Below are 19,600 nucleotides of genomic sequence, written 5' to 3'. Positions count from 1 at the left end.
CATTGATAGCATTGCATGTATATCACTTCTTATGAATAAGATATTAAATGCACGTCGCTAATTAAAATTTAAGAAGTTTATAAGGGTGTCAAATAGAAATAAGGGTATGTAAAGGAACTAGAGGGTACGGGCATAAACCCGACTTGGCCCAATAATTTATGGAGTGGAAATTTCATGTACAATCAGAATAAATTTAAATCTTATTTAGAATCGCTAGTAATTGCATGTTAACATGCCCTAGGAATTAGTTCAGCCCGAACTATCAAACCGCTCTACGATAATGTAATATTATATTTATCTTTTTAATTTAATATAAATGACAAATATCGCTCTCGAAAATATGTTATGTTATATTACAAATATCACTATTTTCGTATACTAAAAAAATGACAACTAGTAAGAGCTCAATTACACGTAGAGGTCATAAAAACAATATTATATGCATATCAACACAATGGTTATTGTTTTTTTCATCATTTTCGTACAAAATATTGATGCATATCAATGACTAGTAATAGGAGTAGATTTCGAGTCTGCCCCAAATCTTCACTACTTTTTCAAGACCGACGGACGGATGATCCGAGGACTCAAGATCGGGACACGTTGCAAACTCAAAACGGACACGTATTTTGGGAATGTTGATTCAAAAAATGACTTAACAACATATATGATTATATATACACTCTTAAATAGAATCTTGTGCCCAATAAAGAAAGATAAGAATGTCCTAGAAAAACAACCATTTGAAAAATAATAACGGTCCCCTCTTTGAGAATGGTGTGTATATAATATACACTATATATCAATCATAATAATATTTGTCACAAGCTAATTCACTCTGGTTTCTAAAGCAAAGAACCAATGATACGCATTTAAAATGAGTGAAGGTTCTTGAAGGGTCGAGATAGAATTTTGATTGATGACCCTGAAGATGACATACTTTAGCAATATATATTATATATATAGTATTGTCTTAGGAAGGATCATGATAACGTGACTTGTTTAAGTTAAGCGATTTCAATGGAGTTTGTCAGAGGAAAAAACGAATAGGTTAATTAGAGTGATCCCACAAGGCACAAGCCACAGCATAAATTAAAAGAAGCAGTCCTGAAATAAAATAAATAAAGATAAAAACTTATTAGGTCCTAATCAGTGATCACACATTCATCCATTTTTTTAGTTGAAGAAAATACTACTACTTTATTTTTATTAGACACATGTAGTACATATGATATTTTCCCTAATAATAATAAGGACGAGCTAGGTAACTAACCCAAACAGGCCCACTATTTTAAATTGGAGCCCAACTTTTAACATATTTAGGAAAATAGCTGATTTGTTATAATAACATTTTAGTATTCCAATAATACCTTTGACCATTAATATTATTAAATGTTCGAGTAAATAATATTGAACTTCATTTTGTCAATTAATTTAAAATTTGTTAACTCAATCTGAATAGTAAATTTGATTAATCTTATTAACGGTAACAATAACAATAATTAATCTCATAGTTAATATTATTATCGATAATAATAACAATAGTTAATCTTATTGACGATAACAATATCAATAGTTAATCTTATAGTTAATATTATTAATGGTAACAATAATAATTATTAAACTTATAAACAGTAACAATAATAATAGTTAATCGTAGTTAATCAAACTCAACAATAGTTAATATTATTAACGGTGACAAGAACAATAGTTAAATCTCATATTTAATTTTATTAATTGTAACAATAGCAATTGTTAATCTTATAACGCTAACAATATCAATAGTTAATCTTAGTTAATCAAGCTCAACAATAGTTCATCTTATTAGTGGTAACATGAACGATAGTTAATCATGTTATTAGTAACAATTCTTGTCCAATTAATGGTAACAAGAACAATAGTTAATTTTGGATTTTATGCTTATTTTTTAATGAATTGCCTCAAGCTATTATATATATATATATATAAAAAGAAGCTAATCTTATTAATAACAGAAACTTTAACGGTTAATGTTATTACGTGTCAGAGTAAATAATATTTACCGGGGGCTAAACTATCAAAAGTAATTTGATATGGTTAATCAGATTAACAAATTGGACGGTTAATCAGATTAACTCACGGATTGTTGGATATGGTTGATATAAGACCAAAAATTGTTCATCGGAGAGTTAATATGATTAACTTAAACTACAAGGTGAACAACAAAAAAGACTTCTACTAGCACAAAAAGACGCGTCAATGGCGTCGATCTCCAGAATTTGTTAGTCCCCGTCGACGTTGTCGCTGAAACAATCCAGACATCCTTAGAGCCGCCCACACCTCTGTGGCATTTCCTGGCGCGCCCCCTCTAGCGACTACTTCTGGGGCGAAGACGAAGACGTCATCGTCGTCCTCAAGTTTCTTCCAACCGACCTAGCCTCTTTAATCGCCGCCTCCAAGAAGTCCGGCACCTGTATCCCTGTCGGTGAGCTCAAGAGGTGAATGCTACAAATCCTCTCCTGCGTCGAGGCTTGTCACCACGACTCAATCGTCCATCGGGATTTGAAGTCTGGAAACGTACTCATCGCTGATGACGGTATTCTTGAGCTCACTGATTTTGGCCAATTAAAAAAAACCGAAAACCTAAATCCAAACCACAACCATTCAAATGAATCCTTCTCTTTTCTTTTTTTAAATCGAAGGCGAGGATGCTATCAGATTATAGATCGAAGCGAAGGAGCATGAAGGTAGTCAAAGCAAGGCCGAGGAGTGCCTGAGAGTGTTGGACGAGGTCAAAGCTAGAGACGGAGAAGCCGAAGCTGAAACCGACGCCAGAGACGGATCTTGCGTGGCGACGTGCACGGCTAGCGAGGTGGCGGAAGACAGAAACTTTGAGATCCACATAAGTTTATCATTTTCTTTAATTAGTTCGTGATTGGTGAACAGCCAAACAGGTATCGTCACAAAGAATTGAATGGTGTAATTCATGCATATATTGAAAGGTGTAATCTACATGTTCAAGCACATGAACAAAAAAAAAAGTTGAAAAGAAAAAGAGAATCCTATTCATATTTGATTTCTCGTCAATGAAATGAAATCATAAGTAATAAAAATAAAATTCATCAACTCCTACTTTCATGTCATTTTATATAATAGTAATATAACCCATATTCTGTACTTCAAATCACAATATTTTAGTGACCAAATCTGAGGGAAACAGAAAGCTCAGAAGTCAGAATTTCTTGTATGATAAAATTTGGTTTTATTTTGTTCAAGAACAGTATCATTAGACTAAAGAGCACTAATAACATGCTAAATATTGGGTAGTCTCACAGTAAACAAGCCTACAGAAGCACCAACGACACACTGAAACCACGTTGCTTTGGTTCGATGATTTATAACAAAATCACAGGCGGTCGAGATTTAGTTGAAGATGTGTTAGTCTATGATTCGGAGCAGAATCAGTATCGCATTTACAATTGAGACCGATGTATTGCAGCGACCTTGACAGTAATGACAAACACCACATAGTATGCTTTGGCGTGTTGCCGAGAAGAATAAGAAAAGACACATATGCCCAAGAGAGACAGAGGTGTATCACCGGACGATCTTGGAAATGTACAAAAATTTCACAAGCGGCACTTGCAAAGGCGGAGAAATCAGCTCTTAGGTCATCGATTTTCCGTCCCTCTTTAGCAGCTCCTGAACAAAGGAAAGACAATAAAAGGTTTAGATTTTTTTTTTTTTTATTATTACTTGTTTGTCGAGAATCACATGTACCAATTTGGTGGCTGCGATTGCTTGGCGTTGTCTTTCTTTCTTCTGGCGTTGGCACTCTCCGCACCAATTGAAACAGTCCTTCTGGTACTTCTTCAGCTCCCTAAATACCGAGCTAAAACAAAGAAGAAGAAGATAAAAAAAAAAAAAATAAAAGCTAAAAGATGTAATTTATTTTATTCATTAACCATTTAACTTCTTGCACAAGTAACCAATATGTCAAAAAAACCTATCACTACTATTACACTACTCTTGGCATCGATAATATGTGTTGGTTGAATCGCGAGAAAGAAAAAAAGAGAAAGCGAGTACCTTCTACACCATAGGAGCAAGTTCATTCGGTGCCCTGATGTGGTGGCTCTAGCCCCGTGTCGATGGCGACCACGATGAAGAACCGCATGACCCGGGACATGATAGTAATCAAACACTTCCTGTGAATTTTTAATCAGACAAGGAATCAATAATTTATTCACTTTACAGAAGAAGGAAAAACCCTTTTGAAATTCTTATCATCACAACTACTTTACAGAAGAAAAAATTCCAAAAAAATCATTTTCTCACTGAAATATCTTCTTCAAATTTTCAAAATAAGTAAAAAAAAAAAAAAAAAAAAAAAAAAATAGAAATTATATTGAAAGGGTGGGGGGTCCTGCTGTTATTTTGAATGGTTTATCTTAATAAACACCTCCGAGACAGTGACCCAAGTTATCCAATATTGATCACACGAATGATTCACACAAGTGAAAAGTCCAATCATGCATAAAAAGAATTGGGATATGTATCAGTTTCTTTCAGCTCTTGAACCTTATCATCCCAATTCTGCTCAATAGTCTCATAATAAATAAATCCTGATGAAGAAAGAATGTTCCTTTCAACATAAATTCCCCAAAACTTCGCAATTGCTTTATTACGAGGCATTGACCAAGATCTTTTAAAAATGTAGGTAACAGGAGTAATCAGAATAAAGTCTTTGATTTTGGTAAAAATAATATATTTGGACAAGGCTTATGCATATTTTATTACCTCGATTTACAGGTCCAACAACTAACTATTAGGACTTGTTTACGGCATATTTCGCATTACCAGAATCAGAAAACACCTTAATCCCCTCTCTGGTTTTATTTAATATGCTTGTCTAATGCTCTTCTAATAAACTGGTTAATAACATCTAAAGAACCAGTTTAAATATATAATTTTTTTAGTTATACCATATCTTGGTAACTTCAACACTCCCCAAAAGATTATGATTTTCAATAGAACATTTCAGACCATTAGGAAAAAGCCTATTCTGTGGAAACAGATGCCTAACTGAAAATTCAATTCCGGATAAAAAAACATGTTTGACTAGACAACCTGGGATTATTTTGAGTAGTACACTTAATACTTATCATGATTATCTTTATGTCCTTTACTATTTTAACTTTCTAATTGATCGTACTGACTATCGAGAACTAACAGGTAGGACAAAATAGGTGTATTTATAAACGAAAATTGGTCTTGGAGATAGCTAACCTCTTTATGGGTCTCAGAATTGACATGTTTTTCACATCTGGCACCTCGAAAAAACAATTCCCCTCCAGAAAATTGTTTACCCAGACAGACATTCAAGGTAACTTCAGAATCATCCACATGAAAACCTGCACAGAAACCAATATTTTAATTAGAGGTTTAATATGTAGCACAGCGTAATTGCAACTAGAATAAGAATTGTCAAACATAAATACAAATGAGTTACACATGTGCAACATTCAAACTGTTACCCGTTAGTTCTAAGATGTATAAAATCATGCTGATTTAGAAATCCAATATTAACTATACTTTTTCATTCCACATAAGGAATCATTTTGCACATATGAATTGCTATTAAAAATTTAGTAACATAAGGAAACAGAGGAACATGGGTGTACAACGGAACAAATTAGCTCATTATATAAGCAGGTAATTATTGAAAAGAAGAAAACAAAACTTATGTCCTTCACGTTCTAATTGAATTCAAACTATTATTTCTTTATTTTTATCATCTGTTTCCCTTTGCTCAGTTGATTCAGTCGTTTCTATTAATTGTAAACAATGCAAAAATGATTAAAATCCACAACCCAACTTTTGAACAGTTACAATTACACGGTGAGTGCAATATTATCAATGTACTTTTTGTTATAATAAATGTCATAAATCAGTGCTCGTGTATTTACTGCTAACACTTTTGGAAGGATTGTATGCACTTACCAAGTTCTATGTCCCTATCAATTCCATATTCAACGACAAAACCATGATGAGTGTCCAGTGTTGATCCACCAACATCAGAAAATAAAACTGCACAAGATCAAAAGCACAAAAAAAGGGTATTTATTATAACATGCCATTGTCTTGTATGTCAAAACTTAAAACTAAAACCCTTGACTGGTGAGAACACATTACCTCTAGATATAGGACGTATAAAGTCATCCGTTAACTTGTCAAGCATGGTCTCGAGGCCAAAATCATCGAGAACAGCACCGTATTGGTTCATCGTGTTTGGTCGCATGATTTTGAATTTCGAATCATGAACCCATTTTTCAAAACTCTCCACCTGAAAAATCATCGTAATATCTTCATACAAATAAAGACGAGCCGGTAAAAGGGACACCACAAAGAAAAGGACGAAAAGGAGTGAAATGATTTTATACCTCAGTTAACAACATCTCGCAAAATCGAGGCTGAAGCATCTCGAATACGTAAATTCCAGGAGAGACTTCATTCATTATGGTCCTGAAGCTTCCCTCTGTGTTCTCGCTGATTGCTTTGAGAAACGACGGTACAAAGAAGTTCGCCGCGTTCATGGTGTAAAGCTCTCGATGCAGAGGCTAAAACAAAGTGAGCAAAACATTAAATTCGGAGACCTTTTGGAAAGAAAATTAGGTAATTACCAATAATTGAATCCATTTTCCTTGATGATCTAGAGATCCCTCAAACTAAATGCTTGAGCGAAAAAAAAAAAAAAAGTTGCCTCAACAAAGGATCACTCTGTTCATAACAGACATGCCTAACAATCTTAACAATCGATTGTTAAATAATACCAGAAGATTGATTTCGATCACTGTAATCTCAAGCTCAAGGTTGATCACAAACCTGATAATTGGCAATAATCCTCTGTCTGTATTCTCTATGCCTTTGAACCTGTCAATTCAAGAAAGATTAACCACAGACGCACATAATAACATCCAAACTCAAACTTATTCGAATTGCAATAGCATTTTTCTCTCATACATAAGCAGAGAACAGAAAGAAGGCGATCGATCGCGAAAATGGAGAGAGAGAAACTCACTCGGATTCGCTCTCCATCGGGAGAGTATCGGAGCAGAATGTCTCTCATGTAGTGAAGCTTGGCGTCGCGAGGGACTCCGAGCATGGTCTGAGGAAGGTACTGCTCGAGCGAGCGGAAGAGGAGAGGACTGAAATCGAGCCTCATATCGTCATAGCTATCGGGCTTGTGGTCCTTGTTAGGTGTCAGCCTCAGCCTCGACGACGCCGCGTACTTTCCGGCGAACACGACGCCGTTTCCGTTGACGACCACCGGCGTCGCCGGAGACTGGTGGTTGTTCTGCTTCGTGTGGTCCGGTAGAGTTTCCCCGGACATGGTCGTACGGACAGGATTCGCTCTTCTGAGATTTGTTTGGAAATTAGGGTTTGCAAGTTAGGGTTTCGGGAAGATAGTCGTTGAGAAGATGAAGAAGAAGACGAAATAATCTGATTGGTCTTTCTTCAAGGTGGGACCATATGACGATGCGTTCTAACTTCTAGTTCTATAGTGAGTGTGGGATAGAGGTTTGGCTCCCTAAATATAATCTTACATATCACTATCATCACATATTAGTTATTGTTGTAAACCCATTTTAAAAAGTCATTCGGGCGCTGTCCAAACCCATTTACGGGCTCATAACGTTATCGCTAAGGATCGTGACGAAGCCGAAGTCAGCACGGGAGATGCGATCTCGCCTTGAAACCTAAGAGAATTGAGGATTTCTACTGAGCCCGTTCAAACGTAAGAGCGACGTGACAGAAGAAGAGGCAGTGAATGACGAAGTCGCCAACACGTGTCTATGGGGATATCGCATCTAGCCGTAGTATAAATTCTTTTTTTAGAGATAATTTGACACGTTACTTATTATTATTATTATTATCGCATACTCTCTCTTTCTTTCTTTTATTTGTATTCTTGAGCTTTTTTATTGTGTTCATAACCAATCGAGCTCGACCAGTGTATTCGAAATCGGGTTTTCAGTAAAGCTAATTACATTTCCATTTCATTTTCATATTAATTATTACGTATTTAATATTTGTTTCTTATATGATGTCTTTCTGAGATCCACAAATAAATTAAATCGAATCAAACCTCTGGAACATTCAACAGGCGGAATCCGAGTCTTTAAAAGATTTTATGAGCCGATTTAAAAGCGTTGTGGCCAAGATTCCGAGTATTGACAATAACTCTGCCTTGACAGCGCTGAAAAATGGACTTTCGCACAAGTCTCAGATGACTGTGAACCGCTCACTGACCATCGAGGATGCACTCCACCGAGCTTCGAACTTTGCTAAGGCAGAAGAAAAAATAAGCTTGCTGGCCAAGAGGCATACCGTAAACAAAAAACCACGGGCTAGCAAGGCGAACAACTGGACTCAGCCTGGGAACAAAGGAAGTAATCCTAAGAGGGGAAACTCCCAAGATGATAATCTTCAAGCAAAAAAGCAGAACGCACCCCCTAGTTTCACATTTAACGTGAATGACAAATTCAAGGAGGAGAGGTTTCAAGAGAAGAAATGGACCCAAGATCCTGATGCGTACTTCGAATTCCATAAAAGCAATGGTCATGCAACTATCAATTTGAGACCATGCGAAAGGTTCTGACTGAGAAATATACCAAGGGCGAGCTGAAGGATGTCGACTTCGGACCTTCTCCTAAGAAGAAAAATTTCAACTCCTGAGGTCGAGGTAATCCTTCCCTAAATATGGAGAGGCCGGACGAAGAGGAACAGTCAACTCCACAAGTCCAATCAAAACAAAGAATCGACTTCATCATTGGTGGGTCAAAATAGTGCAAGGAGTCGATCAACTCGATCAAGGCACACCAACGCCAGCTGAAGAACACTCTCCACCAATCGCTTTCTTGGAAAGTGAGGTGAGAGATGCAGTCAAGCCTCACGACGACGCTCTGGTAATACATTAGATATGTCGAACTATGAAGTAGCAAGGATCTTAATTGATAACAGAAGCTCTGTGAACGTGATTTTTCAGAAGTACTCTGAGAATAATGAACATTGATGAATCTGTGATTGAGAAAGAGTCAACCGACCTGACCGGATTCAACGGCACAACCACCCCTTTAATGGGAACGATCACGTTGCCTGTTCAGACCAAGGGGATAAACAAGTTCGTCTACTTTGTAGTCCTCGACCGTCTTTCCCCGTACAACATGATATTAGGGAGGCTTTGGATACACGATATGAAGGCAGTGCATTCAACATACCATCGGTGCATATGTTTCTCTACACACGACAAAATAAAAGAGACATGAGGTAGCCAAGAAGCCACTAGAATTTGCTATATGAATAGCTACAAAATGAAAACCGACAAAATGGTCAATGATAAATAGTAATTAATGACCATCGGTTCAACTAGCAAAGAAGACGAACTCGGAGACGACGAAATTGAATATTTCAAAAAACAAGACTCGCCGGGTATCAAAATGACGGTTCAAGTCTAGCTCGACGGAACTGATCCCAAAAAGGACTACTGGAATCAGAGCCGAACTCAAGGGTAGCCTCCGAAGAGAACTGATCTGCTTCATGAAAATAAACAAATCTACTTTCGCTTGGTCTACCAAAGACATGTCAGGAATTAGTATCAACGTCACATCACATCAACTCATTGTCCATCCTAGTTTCAAACCTGTAAAGCAAAAAAAGGCGCAAGCTCGGTCCCGAGTGAGCCAAAGTGATTAATGACGAGGTCGAAAGACTTCTCAGTCCTGGTTCCATCCGCGAGGTAAAAATACCCCGATTGGTTGGCTAACATCGTTGTTGTTAAGAATAAGAATAGAAAGTGATTGCATTGACTTCACCGACCTTAACAAAGCGTGCCCAAAATACAATTTCCCTCTGCCTCATATCAACCAGCTCGTCGAGGAGACATCGGGACATAAATTTCTATCATTTATGAATGTTTTCTCAGGATACAATCAATTCTTGATGCATCCAGACGACCAGGAAAAGATTGCGTTCAAAACGGACCGATGGATCTATTGTTACAAAGTGTTGCCTTTCAGACTAAAAAACGACATAGCAACCTACCAGCGATTGGTGAACGAGATGTTCGTCGAAAAAATAGGAAAATGATGGTGGAATATATCGACGATATGTTGGTAAAATCTCTACGAGAGACCGACACATATGGCATTTGGAGGAATTCTTCGAGATACTCAACAAGTATCAAATGAAGTTGAATCCAGCGTAGTGTTCGTTTGGGGTATGCTCTTGTAAATTTCTTGGGTACTTAATAATCCAGAGAGGAGTTGAAGCCAACCCAGACCAATTACACGCCCTGCGGGAAATGGCGTCTCCGGGAAATAGACGGGAGGTGCAGCGATTAATCGACAGAATAGCCGCGCTTAATCGATTTATCTCCCACTTGACGGACAAATGTCTTCCATTCTACCAACTTCTTAAGGCGAACAAGAAGTCTGAATGGAACAAAAATTGCGAAAAAGCCTTCCATGAACTAAAAATTACCTGGCATTACCGTTAATCCTTACGAAACGAATAGAGGAGGAGCCACTTTTCCTCTTAAGCGGCGTGTTGGTAAGAGAAGACCGTCGAGATCAACGACATGTTTCTACATAAGCAGATCGCTAGTAAACGTGGAAACATGTTACCCAGCTATGGAAAAATTAGCATTGACAGTAGCCGTGGCAGCTCGCAAGTTACGACCCTACTTTCAATCTCATATTATAGTTGTAATGACAACACAGCCGCTCAGAACATTTCTTCAAAGTCCTAACCAGTCGGGAAGGCTGACTAAGTGGGCTGTCAAACTTAACGAGTATGATATCGAATATCAGACTAGGACATGTGCCAAATCTTAGGTTTTGGCCGACTTCCTGCTCGAACTCCCTAAAGAAGACCCCAGTGTCACGACCTCCGACGGGACTTGAATTTTGAAAGTACACGAAGTATCCTAAAAAAAGAGCCAGGGTGAGAATACATCTGACTTCCCCCCACGGAAAAATAATCGAACAGTCTTTCAGACTCGACTTCGTTGCCTTGAACAACGAAGCTGAGTATAAAGCACTGATAGCGCGAGATTATGCGTCATCGACAGCATCCTCTTCAAAGAAGCTTCTCAGGACCATACCCAAGCCCGGAGAAAAAAAAAGGCCTAAAAAATACAACCAGAATAATAAAAAAAAATTAACTATTTTACGGCCTACTCTCGATTCAATCCCAATATTAAATTATACAAGCCAATCTATGAAGACGCTTAAAGCATGTGGAAAACTCATTCCACAATATCGTACTTTAAATTTTCTTTACCTTTGTATATGGCCAATGTGGGACTTTTCTCATCTTCATACCTCAACAAAATATGCTAATGAATTTGACATATGAAATGCTAATGATTTGGGCATATGCAAAAACCATAGTCACATTTTATTATTCTTTATTATTTATCTTTTATTCTTAATTTCTTTTATTCATTAATTTGTTTGATTCTTTGTTTTATTTCTTTTTCTTTAGTATGGTATTCAACACCAACAAAATATAAATAAATTATTATAAACTCTTAGATCTGTCACTCAAACATATGAAATCTATTAAAATTAAAATTGTAATTACTCATCAAACATCAAAATGATATCATATGAAATCTATTATTAATTTTATTTTAGGATCTTAATACTAATTATATATATAAATACTAAAGTAATAAAAAAATGTTGAGATATTGGATCAATTTCCAACGATATTTTAGAAAATTCAACTTTTTTTTTTCATTATTAGAGGAATTGCTACATGAATGCTCAATATTATCGTGGTTATACACTTATATACTCATTCTTTTTAAATCTAGTCTCTACGTGTCCTTTAACGACATTTACACTAACGGTTGCACTCAAGTGTACCCGTTAGTATTTATACCATCGAAAAAAAAGTGATATATAAGTGTATAAAATTTAATTCATTGGATATTTTTATTTATTATATAAAGTTGTTTTTTTAATTAGTATTTATAATTGTATATAACATTATCAGTTGGATCACAACATATCTATTAATAAAGGGGTTTAAAGCTCAAATGCATTCACCTTTTACAACAAATAACAAATTAAATATTGGACATATGCAATCCATAGAGTTTGAAACAACGACCTCACTAAGAAGAAAATGTATAATTAGGATTATAACAAAGTTAGAAACAAAGTTAAATAAGTGTTCGGTACGTTAACTTATATCATTATTTTGTCAAATGTTTTATTAAATTTGGTGGATAAAATTTTATTTGTAATGATTAGGAGTTTTTTCTATTAAAATTTATCACATATTATTTTTTTATAAGAAAAATATCAAAATTATTCCCCTCAAATATTTAAACACTCATTCAAAATAAATAAACATATTATTTTGTTAGAATTTTGTGTTGCATTATGAAAAGCTTCTTTTTTTAAGACATGAGTCATTAAAAAAAAGGGGGTGAAAGACTACTTAGGGAAGGAAGATTATCCTCAAAGAGGTATAGAGCCATTTCAACTGAAACTTCAGCCGAACAAACAATGAGCCACAACGTTCAACTCACGAGAAGAACAGAGAAAAGAATAAACTTCAAAAGAATATACAAGATAGAAAACTGAAAACACTAGCCGAGCAAAACTAAGTTAGACACCGAAGCCCCTTGTAAACGAAGAACAATAACAATTTTTTGTTGTTAAATAGTAAACGCACGAAAAATAATTTTGCCAAACAGAATTAGGAGCGAAACAAGTAAAACGAAAAACACAAATTCAAGTACAAGGACACAATGATATATCATTGATTTAAATCGATACGATCCTAGTCCAAGTTAGGGCACGAATCCCTGTTTGTTTGTCAATCTACTAATCGAGCAACAATTACACAGATGAGCTCTTTTCCAGCGATATTCCGATCGCCACTGCGAGATTCCGATCACTCTCAATATCTCCCAAATGTTTACAATTCTTTACAGCTTAAGGGTAAGATGATAATAATAAGACCGACATTCATTTCCATAACCTGATAAACATGCTTCGAACAAAAACTAAAGCCTTCCTAACTCGACCCAAAAAGAAAAAAACTTGACCATTTTTTGCATCCTATGTATATCATATGCATGAAAGGTTAAACCAACAAAAGCAAGGACTAAAAGCTAACAACTCTGTGTGTGCCTTTCTCTATGTTCACTTTTTTTTTTTTTTTTTTTTTTTTTTTCCGAATCATCAGTGAGGCCCACGAAGAAATCATCTAGAAGGATCGTAATCCGACCCCACACAATCACCTCGGCCGATCCATGATCTCAGTGGCCACTGCCTTTCCTCGACCTGTCTCCAACGGTGATCAAAGCGGTTGGACATCCCTGCGATCGACGGTGTGGATTCACTCGCGGAAGGGCTATGATAATAGTTGAAACCAGGCGGGCCTCCCATCATGGCCGTCCTCTGCGAAAGAAGCTCGTGATTCCTCACTCTCTGCTGGAGCTCATTGCGGAGCTGCGCGCGCCTGATCGTGATCTCCTGCATTTTCCGAGACAACGCCGCGAACTCCGCGCCAATGTTGACCCGCGATTGGGCGAGCCCCGATGCAGGGGATCGTAGCTCCAACTTCCTGTTGCTCAGCAGCTCAAGGCTCGGGCTGAGAATGGGTTTGACTTCATCGCTTGACAGCTGGTAGCCTTCTCGTGCCATCTATAGTAATAAATAAATTCAAACTGAAGAAAATAAAATAAAAATAATTTTATTATAATCGATGTGAAACGAACTTACCAATGAAGTAAACTGGGAAGCAAAGAGGTCCGCTGAATGCTGCCAAGAACAAAACGCACAAAGATGAGAACATCTGGAATTCGATTAGATATAAAAACAAAATATATAAATCATGACGTCGCAAAATTTAGGTTGATCTACATTCGTCAAACTATACTATTGTTATTTAGAAACCAATGTCTTTTTTTTTTTCCATTTCAAGTTAGATTCGAACTAAAACAAAGACATCAGAAGACATTGCCTGCTATTTGCTCATTCTTATACAAAATTAGAGTATACAAAGTTGGCGATGAGAACTTACAGAATTCGGAAAGACGGTTGAATCGAACACTTCTTGAAATTCGTAGAAAATATTTGCTTTCACCGCATCGTTGTTGGGCCTTTGTTCTAAGACCAATCTCGCCCGTCTCTCTTTATCTACTTCTTCTGCTCATGATCATGAGAATACGACAATGTCAGCTACAATACTATGTACATTCAGAAACCAAATATAAAATATAATCAATAGAGCACCTTGATTGAGAAAAACCCGTTCGCAGACGAAAATCAATGTCCTGACGTAAATGATACTGCTGTCACCAACTGGTATCTCGGACAATGAAGAAATTCTTCCGGAAAGTGCGTCATCGAGCTTGTCGTGAATCTCACAGTTTAACAGGTGCAATGCAACATCAGAGGGTTGATGGAAGAGTAGTTGATTCCTCAGACAATGATCAGGTTCGCGCTTCTTAATCATTCTGTGCCTGGATATATGAAACAAAAAAGTTTCAATACAACTAGCAAGATGCGAAAAAGAAACGGCTAGTTTTTTTTTTTTTCTTCTTCTTCTTGTTACCTTTGAGTCACATCTATTACTTTCCGTAATCTCGCTGAGACAGCTTCATCCGAAACTCCCAGGGGTTGGTTCATAAGACGGGTCGTTAGATCAGCTATCATCCCAGCACTCTTCTTTCTTCTAGTAGTAGGGTTCCGAGGATAGGGATTTGTGGGTGCGCTTTCATCGCAAATCTCTGGGATTTTCCTTTTCGGGGTGATATTCCACGTTCTAAATTTACTTGGACAATGGTTGTCGCTAATCCTTAATGAAGGGTAAGACGGTTTCTGATTCTGTGACGATACAAAGCTAGACAGGTCAACGATCTCATCAAAGAGACAACTTTCAGCGGGCTCTGGTTTCATGGCACGAGAGTTTAGCCCAGCCAGTGAATTTAAGATAGAATCGAGATTTTCGTTCTGCGAGCATGGTTTTTCGAGACGGGTTTGTTCTTCAGGTACAGTTGTCTTTTGGGCTGGCCATACGATAGGCTCGTTCTTCGCTTTCCTAGAAGTTCGCGGGGCGGCTCGCTTTGGACGTCCTACCTTTACATCGTTCTTGTTTGGTGACTTTTGCTTTGTTTGATTACGAGTGCGCTTCCTTGTATTTTGTTTAGAAGCCGCCACGGTGACACTAACGGGCTTGTTAGGCTCCGCCGAAGCACGAACGTCTGTTACGTCTTTTGAGTTACGACTCGGTTTAGATGTCAACACACGAGACTCCGAGTGACTCCCTTGTAGCGTGTTGGATTCTCGGCTACGAACTGGAGTCGCGACAGTTTCATTGGGCTGATTTGTAACTGGTTCGTTAGGCTGCTCTCTCTTTTTCCAGCTCCATTGTATGCCCAAATCAACCTGTTCAGAAGTATCAAATATTTTAATAAGGGTGGTTAATTTGCCAAGCTGCTCGTGAGTTGCTCGAGTCTCGGTTTGATAAAACCTCGTCTGAGTTAGGCTCATCATGTAAACGAGCCACGCTTGGACAAAAATTTAGGACTTGCTTGATAAAAGAAATACTCTCAAATAAGCTCGTGTAGAAAAACATTCTCTAAGCTAAAAAAATATCTATACAAACAAGGTCATGCTCGATCACTTAATTTTTATCAAGATCGGTTCACCTCTCTATAAATTGTCAACTTAATACACTAATAACGGAATTCAATATATTCTATAGTGAGAAAATCAGGGTGGGAAAGATAATATAAGTTAACTCCTCGAGTAAGATCAAATGCATATAATGTCATAAAGGAAGCCCGTACCTTTTTCTGTAAAGGCTGTGGGTTCATATCAAGAACGGGTTGCAAAGCCTTGAGCACATGGGATTCGAATTCCTGAACAAAGAAAATAAGCAAATATCAAAGCTCAACTTACAAGATGAAAACTTGCGATCCAAGCAATTAGTTTCAAGTGCTAAGAATAAGATGCCACGAACCAAGAGATCCTCGTATGTCCAAGAGTCATCCGATATCGACAGAATATCATTGACAATGTTTTCCATGGTCATCCGTAAAGCCACTCTATGGACAGCGTGAGAGCTTTTAGTACAGCTTCGATAATCTCGAATCTGCAAAAATGTCACTGAATTCATAAATGACACGGCACAAAACCATCTCTGGAAAGAATTTGGAAATTTGAAAGGTGTCTGTATAGATATCTTTATATCGATCAATATTATAGCAAATAAGGTCTCAACTTCAATTCATACAATCCTATTATTATGAACTTCCTCACCTCACATAGTACAGACCCGTTGACATATTTGAAGGGAAAATCATCGAGCAAAACTCCTGGTAAACAACCGTACTCGATTGCCTAATTATGTAAAAAAAAAAAAAAATACAGAGGCAAAACTGAGCTAAATTGAAATAACTCCTCGATTTTTCCAAAGAATTCTGTTTTTCATAACTACTTGAATATCAATCTTGTATCGACTCAAAAACAAAAGCTTAGCAAGCTCACGGAGAAAAGTGTCATGGAATCCTTGTTGTATGGAAACAATTGCTCTGGTGCTCTATTCAGCGGCTGCAAATAATTACAAAACAGATTATGATCGTTCAAAATAATTAACTTTAAAAAAATAAAAATATAAGACAATGCTTACCTCTGAAACTTCTCCAAAAGAAAATCCATTTTGAAATAGATTCACAGAAAAAGACACTTCGAGATCTACAAAATAAAAAAGAAAAAGAAAACATAGTAAGAAAGATGTGATTCGAGTGATCAAATGTTTCCGAATAAATGTTCCTTCTTTACCGTCTGAATCCAAGTGTTGTCGAGGTTTGGTTAAAGCATCTGAAATACCAAAGACCTTTCTTACGGTATCTTTGAAACTTTCCTGGACCAAAATGTTGCTTTTTATCAATTGTAACTCTCTTAAGCAACATATCTAAATATGAGAAGCCTTGTGATGCAAATAAAATCGTGAAATGTCAAAAACTGTCAAACGCAAAGGCTCAAAATTCCCACACCAAATCGCACTGATTAATATGCCTTTTTGTAAGGGAAAAATAAATCGCTTTTCAAGAAAGTTAAATGAAAAAAAACAATTAATCAATTTAATGCCAGCCAATCAGGGTGGTTTCTTTTTCTTTCAAACAAATAATAATAATAATAAAGATAAACCATCCTAATTTCTAACACTTCATAGAACCATGATTGTTTTTCAGAAGAACAACAGTTGACCATTCTTCACCACCAAATGAATAGGTACGTGCAAATTATCAATCAAATCAAAGCCATTAATAAATTTATCGACAAAACAATTATACCAAATCAAATACATGAAAAGAGTTTCATAAACAGGAAATAATTAATCGACAAGAGAGAGTAAAAACCGTTTATATTAAGGAAGATGTAAGGAAGGAAAAGTTGACTGATCAGATTTTAAAGCTCATGAATAGTACACTGCCTGGAAAACTATTTAAGTTATAATCTAAACTAAAAAAAGACTAAAAGTTAAACAGTTTTAATTGTTTAGAGTAAGATTTTATTTCAATAACACTTTTGGAAATTATAAACAAATTTCTTGGGTTTCTCGATATGTATAGGTGTTAAAGTTTAATCTTATTAAAACCATCAATAGTTGAGCTTGAGGATCATTATGCTCATGAAATTAGTTTAGGGATCAAAAATATCACACCCATAATACTTCATGGACTGTTTGCTCAAAACATTTAATATGATATCTATGACACGTCCAAAGAACTAAAATCGGGTCTGGGACCCAGGGAACTTCCACGTGCTCAAGAGGGTTTTTTTTTTTTTTTTCATATACACTTTAATACACACACACACAGAATTGTGTCTTCAGGCTAAATTAATTTCAAAACCAAAGTCAATGAATAAAATAAGTCTCAATCGATTGAAAAAAAAAAAAAACAAACCCTCCGTAGTACCCAACAAAGGTGTAATAATTATAGAAGACAATACCTCTCAAAAGCATAACACAGAGCATCGAATAAACACAAGAAAATACACACACACACACACACACACACACATTGCATTGGCAAAGATGATACTGAAGAAATCGCCTACTAGTGCACATGCAAAGCTAAGCAAATTTCATTTCTAAAACACCGAAAATCCCAATTCCATAGCCAAATAAAAAAAACCAGAACTTTGCGAGCATAAAAAGGGGAAAAAAACCTGACGATCGATCACAACGAAAAAGACGAAACGAGACGAAACCTTTAGGTTTTACCTCTTCGAAGAGCTCGTTAGGTTGTGCTTCGACTTCGTCTCCGTCGTCGTCGTCGACGTCAATCTGAAGCGGTTTCGGTCTGTACCGAGTCCCCATTCTGGCGACCTTGAAAGAGACGCCCATTACGAAAGAGATCAACGGGATTTTCTGCTTCGAGAATGATCGATTGAAAGCCCTTGGTGAGAAATCAAAGAAGAAAATCGCAGAGCGAAAAATAGAGAGTGGGTTTTGAAAAGGTTTTTGTTTTTTGGGGGTGTGGGTTTTATAGTTTGCCAAACGCACTCACTCGCTCACTTAGCCATGAAGCATTACCACGTCGAGAGCCAAATTGGCTGAGATTCCTATATTACCCCTAATTTTGTCCTGATTTACGAATTTGTTAAATCGCGCCCATATAATTGGATTGTGATTTGTGAAGGCGTACGAGTGTGAATAAATATAAGTGATTGGTCTATTCTAAAGGACTTTTTTTTTTTTTTTTGGGATAATATTTGCTGAGGCATTCTATTAGAAAAAAGGTATAATATGATACCCAATTGAATAAACATCATACATCTGTTAACACGACAAATGATAAGATCTCAAGAAAAAACCGATTCAATATTAGAATTAGGTGAAAACACACTTGTAAGTGAGCTCTCGACGAATAGAAAATAAATCACACTCAATTTAGAGCAACTTATAAGTTCTTTTGAAAAACTCTCATACGTTAATGAATGAACTAAAACGCTCGAGGATCACTGATTATGGACAAATGCATTCGAGTGTTCGCACTGCCAAAATACCAATAGAACACTTGAACAAAAAATCAGAAAGATGACTGAACCATTTTCGGGACACAAAAATCACCAAAGAGTTGTGGACATAGGATCAAAGTCTAAAAACCATAATGCAAAAAACTAAGTAAATCAAATAAAACCTCAACCAATCATGACAAACTATCTAACGTAGCTAAAATTCTAAATAAGACAATAAAAAATTCACCCTCCGAAGAAACACCCACCAACTTCCACCGCGAACCAAAACACCACATGTTTGTCTAATCAAAATCGGTCTTCTAAAGGCGGGATTTGGTGCTTGTACACAAACTACCACCACATCAAGAGACACAAAACCCTCATCAACATAAATATTAAGGCCAAGATCGAAGGGACTAACGAGGAGGGCCGAAACACCATCAAAGATGGCAGACTCAACAGTGGCGGAACGGAAGCCATCAATCCACACCACGGGGGTTAGCGACGGTGGAAAGAGACGTCGAACAAAGAGGCTTGGTGAGGGATTCCGTCTTAACTGTGGA

General features: G+C 36.8%; 2 protein-coding genes across 2 annotated transcripts; both read right to left on the bottom strand.

Moving 5' to 3' along the window:
* Positions 1 to 3,171: 3,171 nt before the first annotated feature.
* LOC149401874 (2-oxoglutarate and iron-dependent oxygenase domain-containing protein CP2-like) lies at positions 3,172 to 7,543 on the bottom strand. Its single transcript, XM_089609838.1, has 9 exons — positions 7,061 to 7,543; positions 6,865 to 6,912; positions 6,423 to 6,599; positions 6,175 to 6,325; positions 5,983 to 6,069; positions 5,269 to 5,393; positions 4,069 to 4,187; positions 3,760 to 3,871; positions 3,172 to 3,681 (listed from the first exon to the last, which is right to left on the bottom strand). Exons 1-9 carry the CDS (start codon positions 7,370 to 7,372, stop codon positions 3,646 to 3,648), a joined length of 1,167 nt encoding a protein of 388 aa, XP_089465964.1. The 5' UTR covers positions 7,373 to 7,543; the 3' UTR covers positions 3,172 to 3,645.
* A 5,699-nt stretch (positions 7,544 to 13,242) lies between these two features.
* On the bottom strand, positions 13,243 to 18,471 carry LOC149401873 (uncharacterized). Its single transcript, XM_089609692.1, has 12 exons — positions 18,301 to 18,471; positions 16,851 to 16,932; positions 16,699 to 16,763; positions 16,557 to 16,619; positions 16,329 to 16,409; positions 16,030 to 16,161; positions 15,857 to 15,928; positions 14,620 to 15,452; positions 14,298 to 14,527; positions 14,086 to 14,210; positions 13,785 to 13,823; positions 13,243 to 13,706 (listed from the first exon to the last, which is right to left on the bottom strand). The coding sequence occupies exons 1-12, from the start codon at positions 18,421 to 18,423 to the stop codon at positions 13,263 to 13,265; spliced, it is 2,289 nt and encodes a 762-aa protein (XP_089465818.1). The 5' UTR covers positions 18,424 to 18,471; the 3' UTR covers positions 13,243 to 13,262.
* Positions 18,472 to 19,600: the final 1,129 nt, after the last annotated feature.

This window comes from Urtica dioica, chromosome 3 (assembly GCF_054948205.1).
Source record: "Urtica dioica subsp. dioica isolate 48M chromosome 3, U.dioica_male_clone48M_v1_H2, whole genome shotgun sequence".
NCBI classification, from domain to species: Eukaryota; Viridiplantae; Streptophyta; class Magnoliopsida; order Rosales; family Urticaceae; genus Urtica; species Urtica dioica.
This window is presented reverse-complemented; position numbering and strand designations above follow the sequence as displayed.

Excerpts from the sequence above, each read along its gene's own strand:
- LOC149401874 (XM_089609838.1), bottom strand. The coding sequence starts at position 7,372 with ATGTCCGGGGAAACTCTACCGGACCACACGAAGCAGAACAACCACCAG. Across the intron at positions 6,326-6,422 it reads GCGAGATGTTGTTAACTGAG|GTGGAGAGTTTTGAAAAATG; the intron begins GTATAAAATCAT and ends ATGATTTTTCAG. Across the intron at positions 5,394-5,982 it reads TGATAGGGACATAGAACTTG|GTTTTCATGTGGATGATTCT; the intron begins GTAAGTGCATAC and ends GTTTCTGTGCAG.
- LOC149401873 (XM_089609692.1), bottom strand. The coding sequence starts at position 18,423 with ATGGGCGTCTCTTTCAAGGTCGCCAGAATGGGGACTCGGTACAGACCG. Across the intron at positions 15,453-15,856 it reads CACAGCCTTTACAGAAAAAG|GTTGATTTGGGCATACAATG; the intron begins GTACGGGCTTCC and ends ACTTCTGAACAG. Across the intron at positions 14,211-14,297 it reads ACGGGTTTTTCTCAATCAAG|AAGAAGTAGATAAAGAGAGA; the intron begins GTGCTCTATTGA and ends GATCATGAGCAG.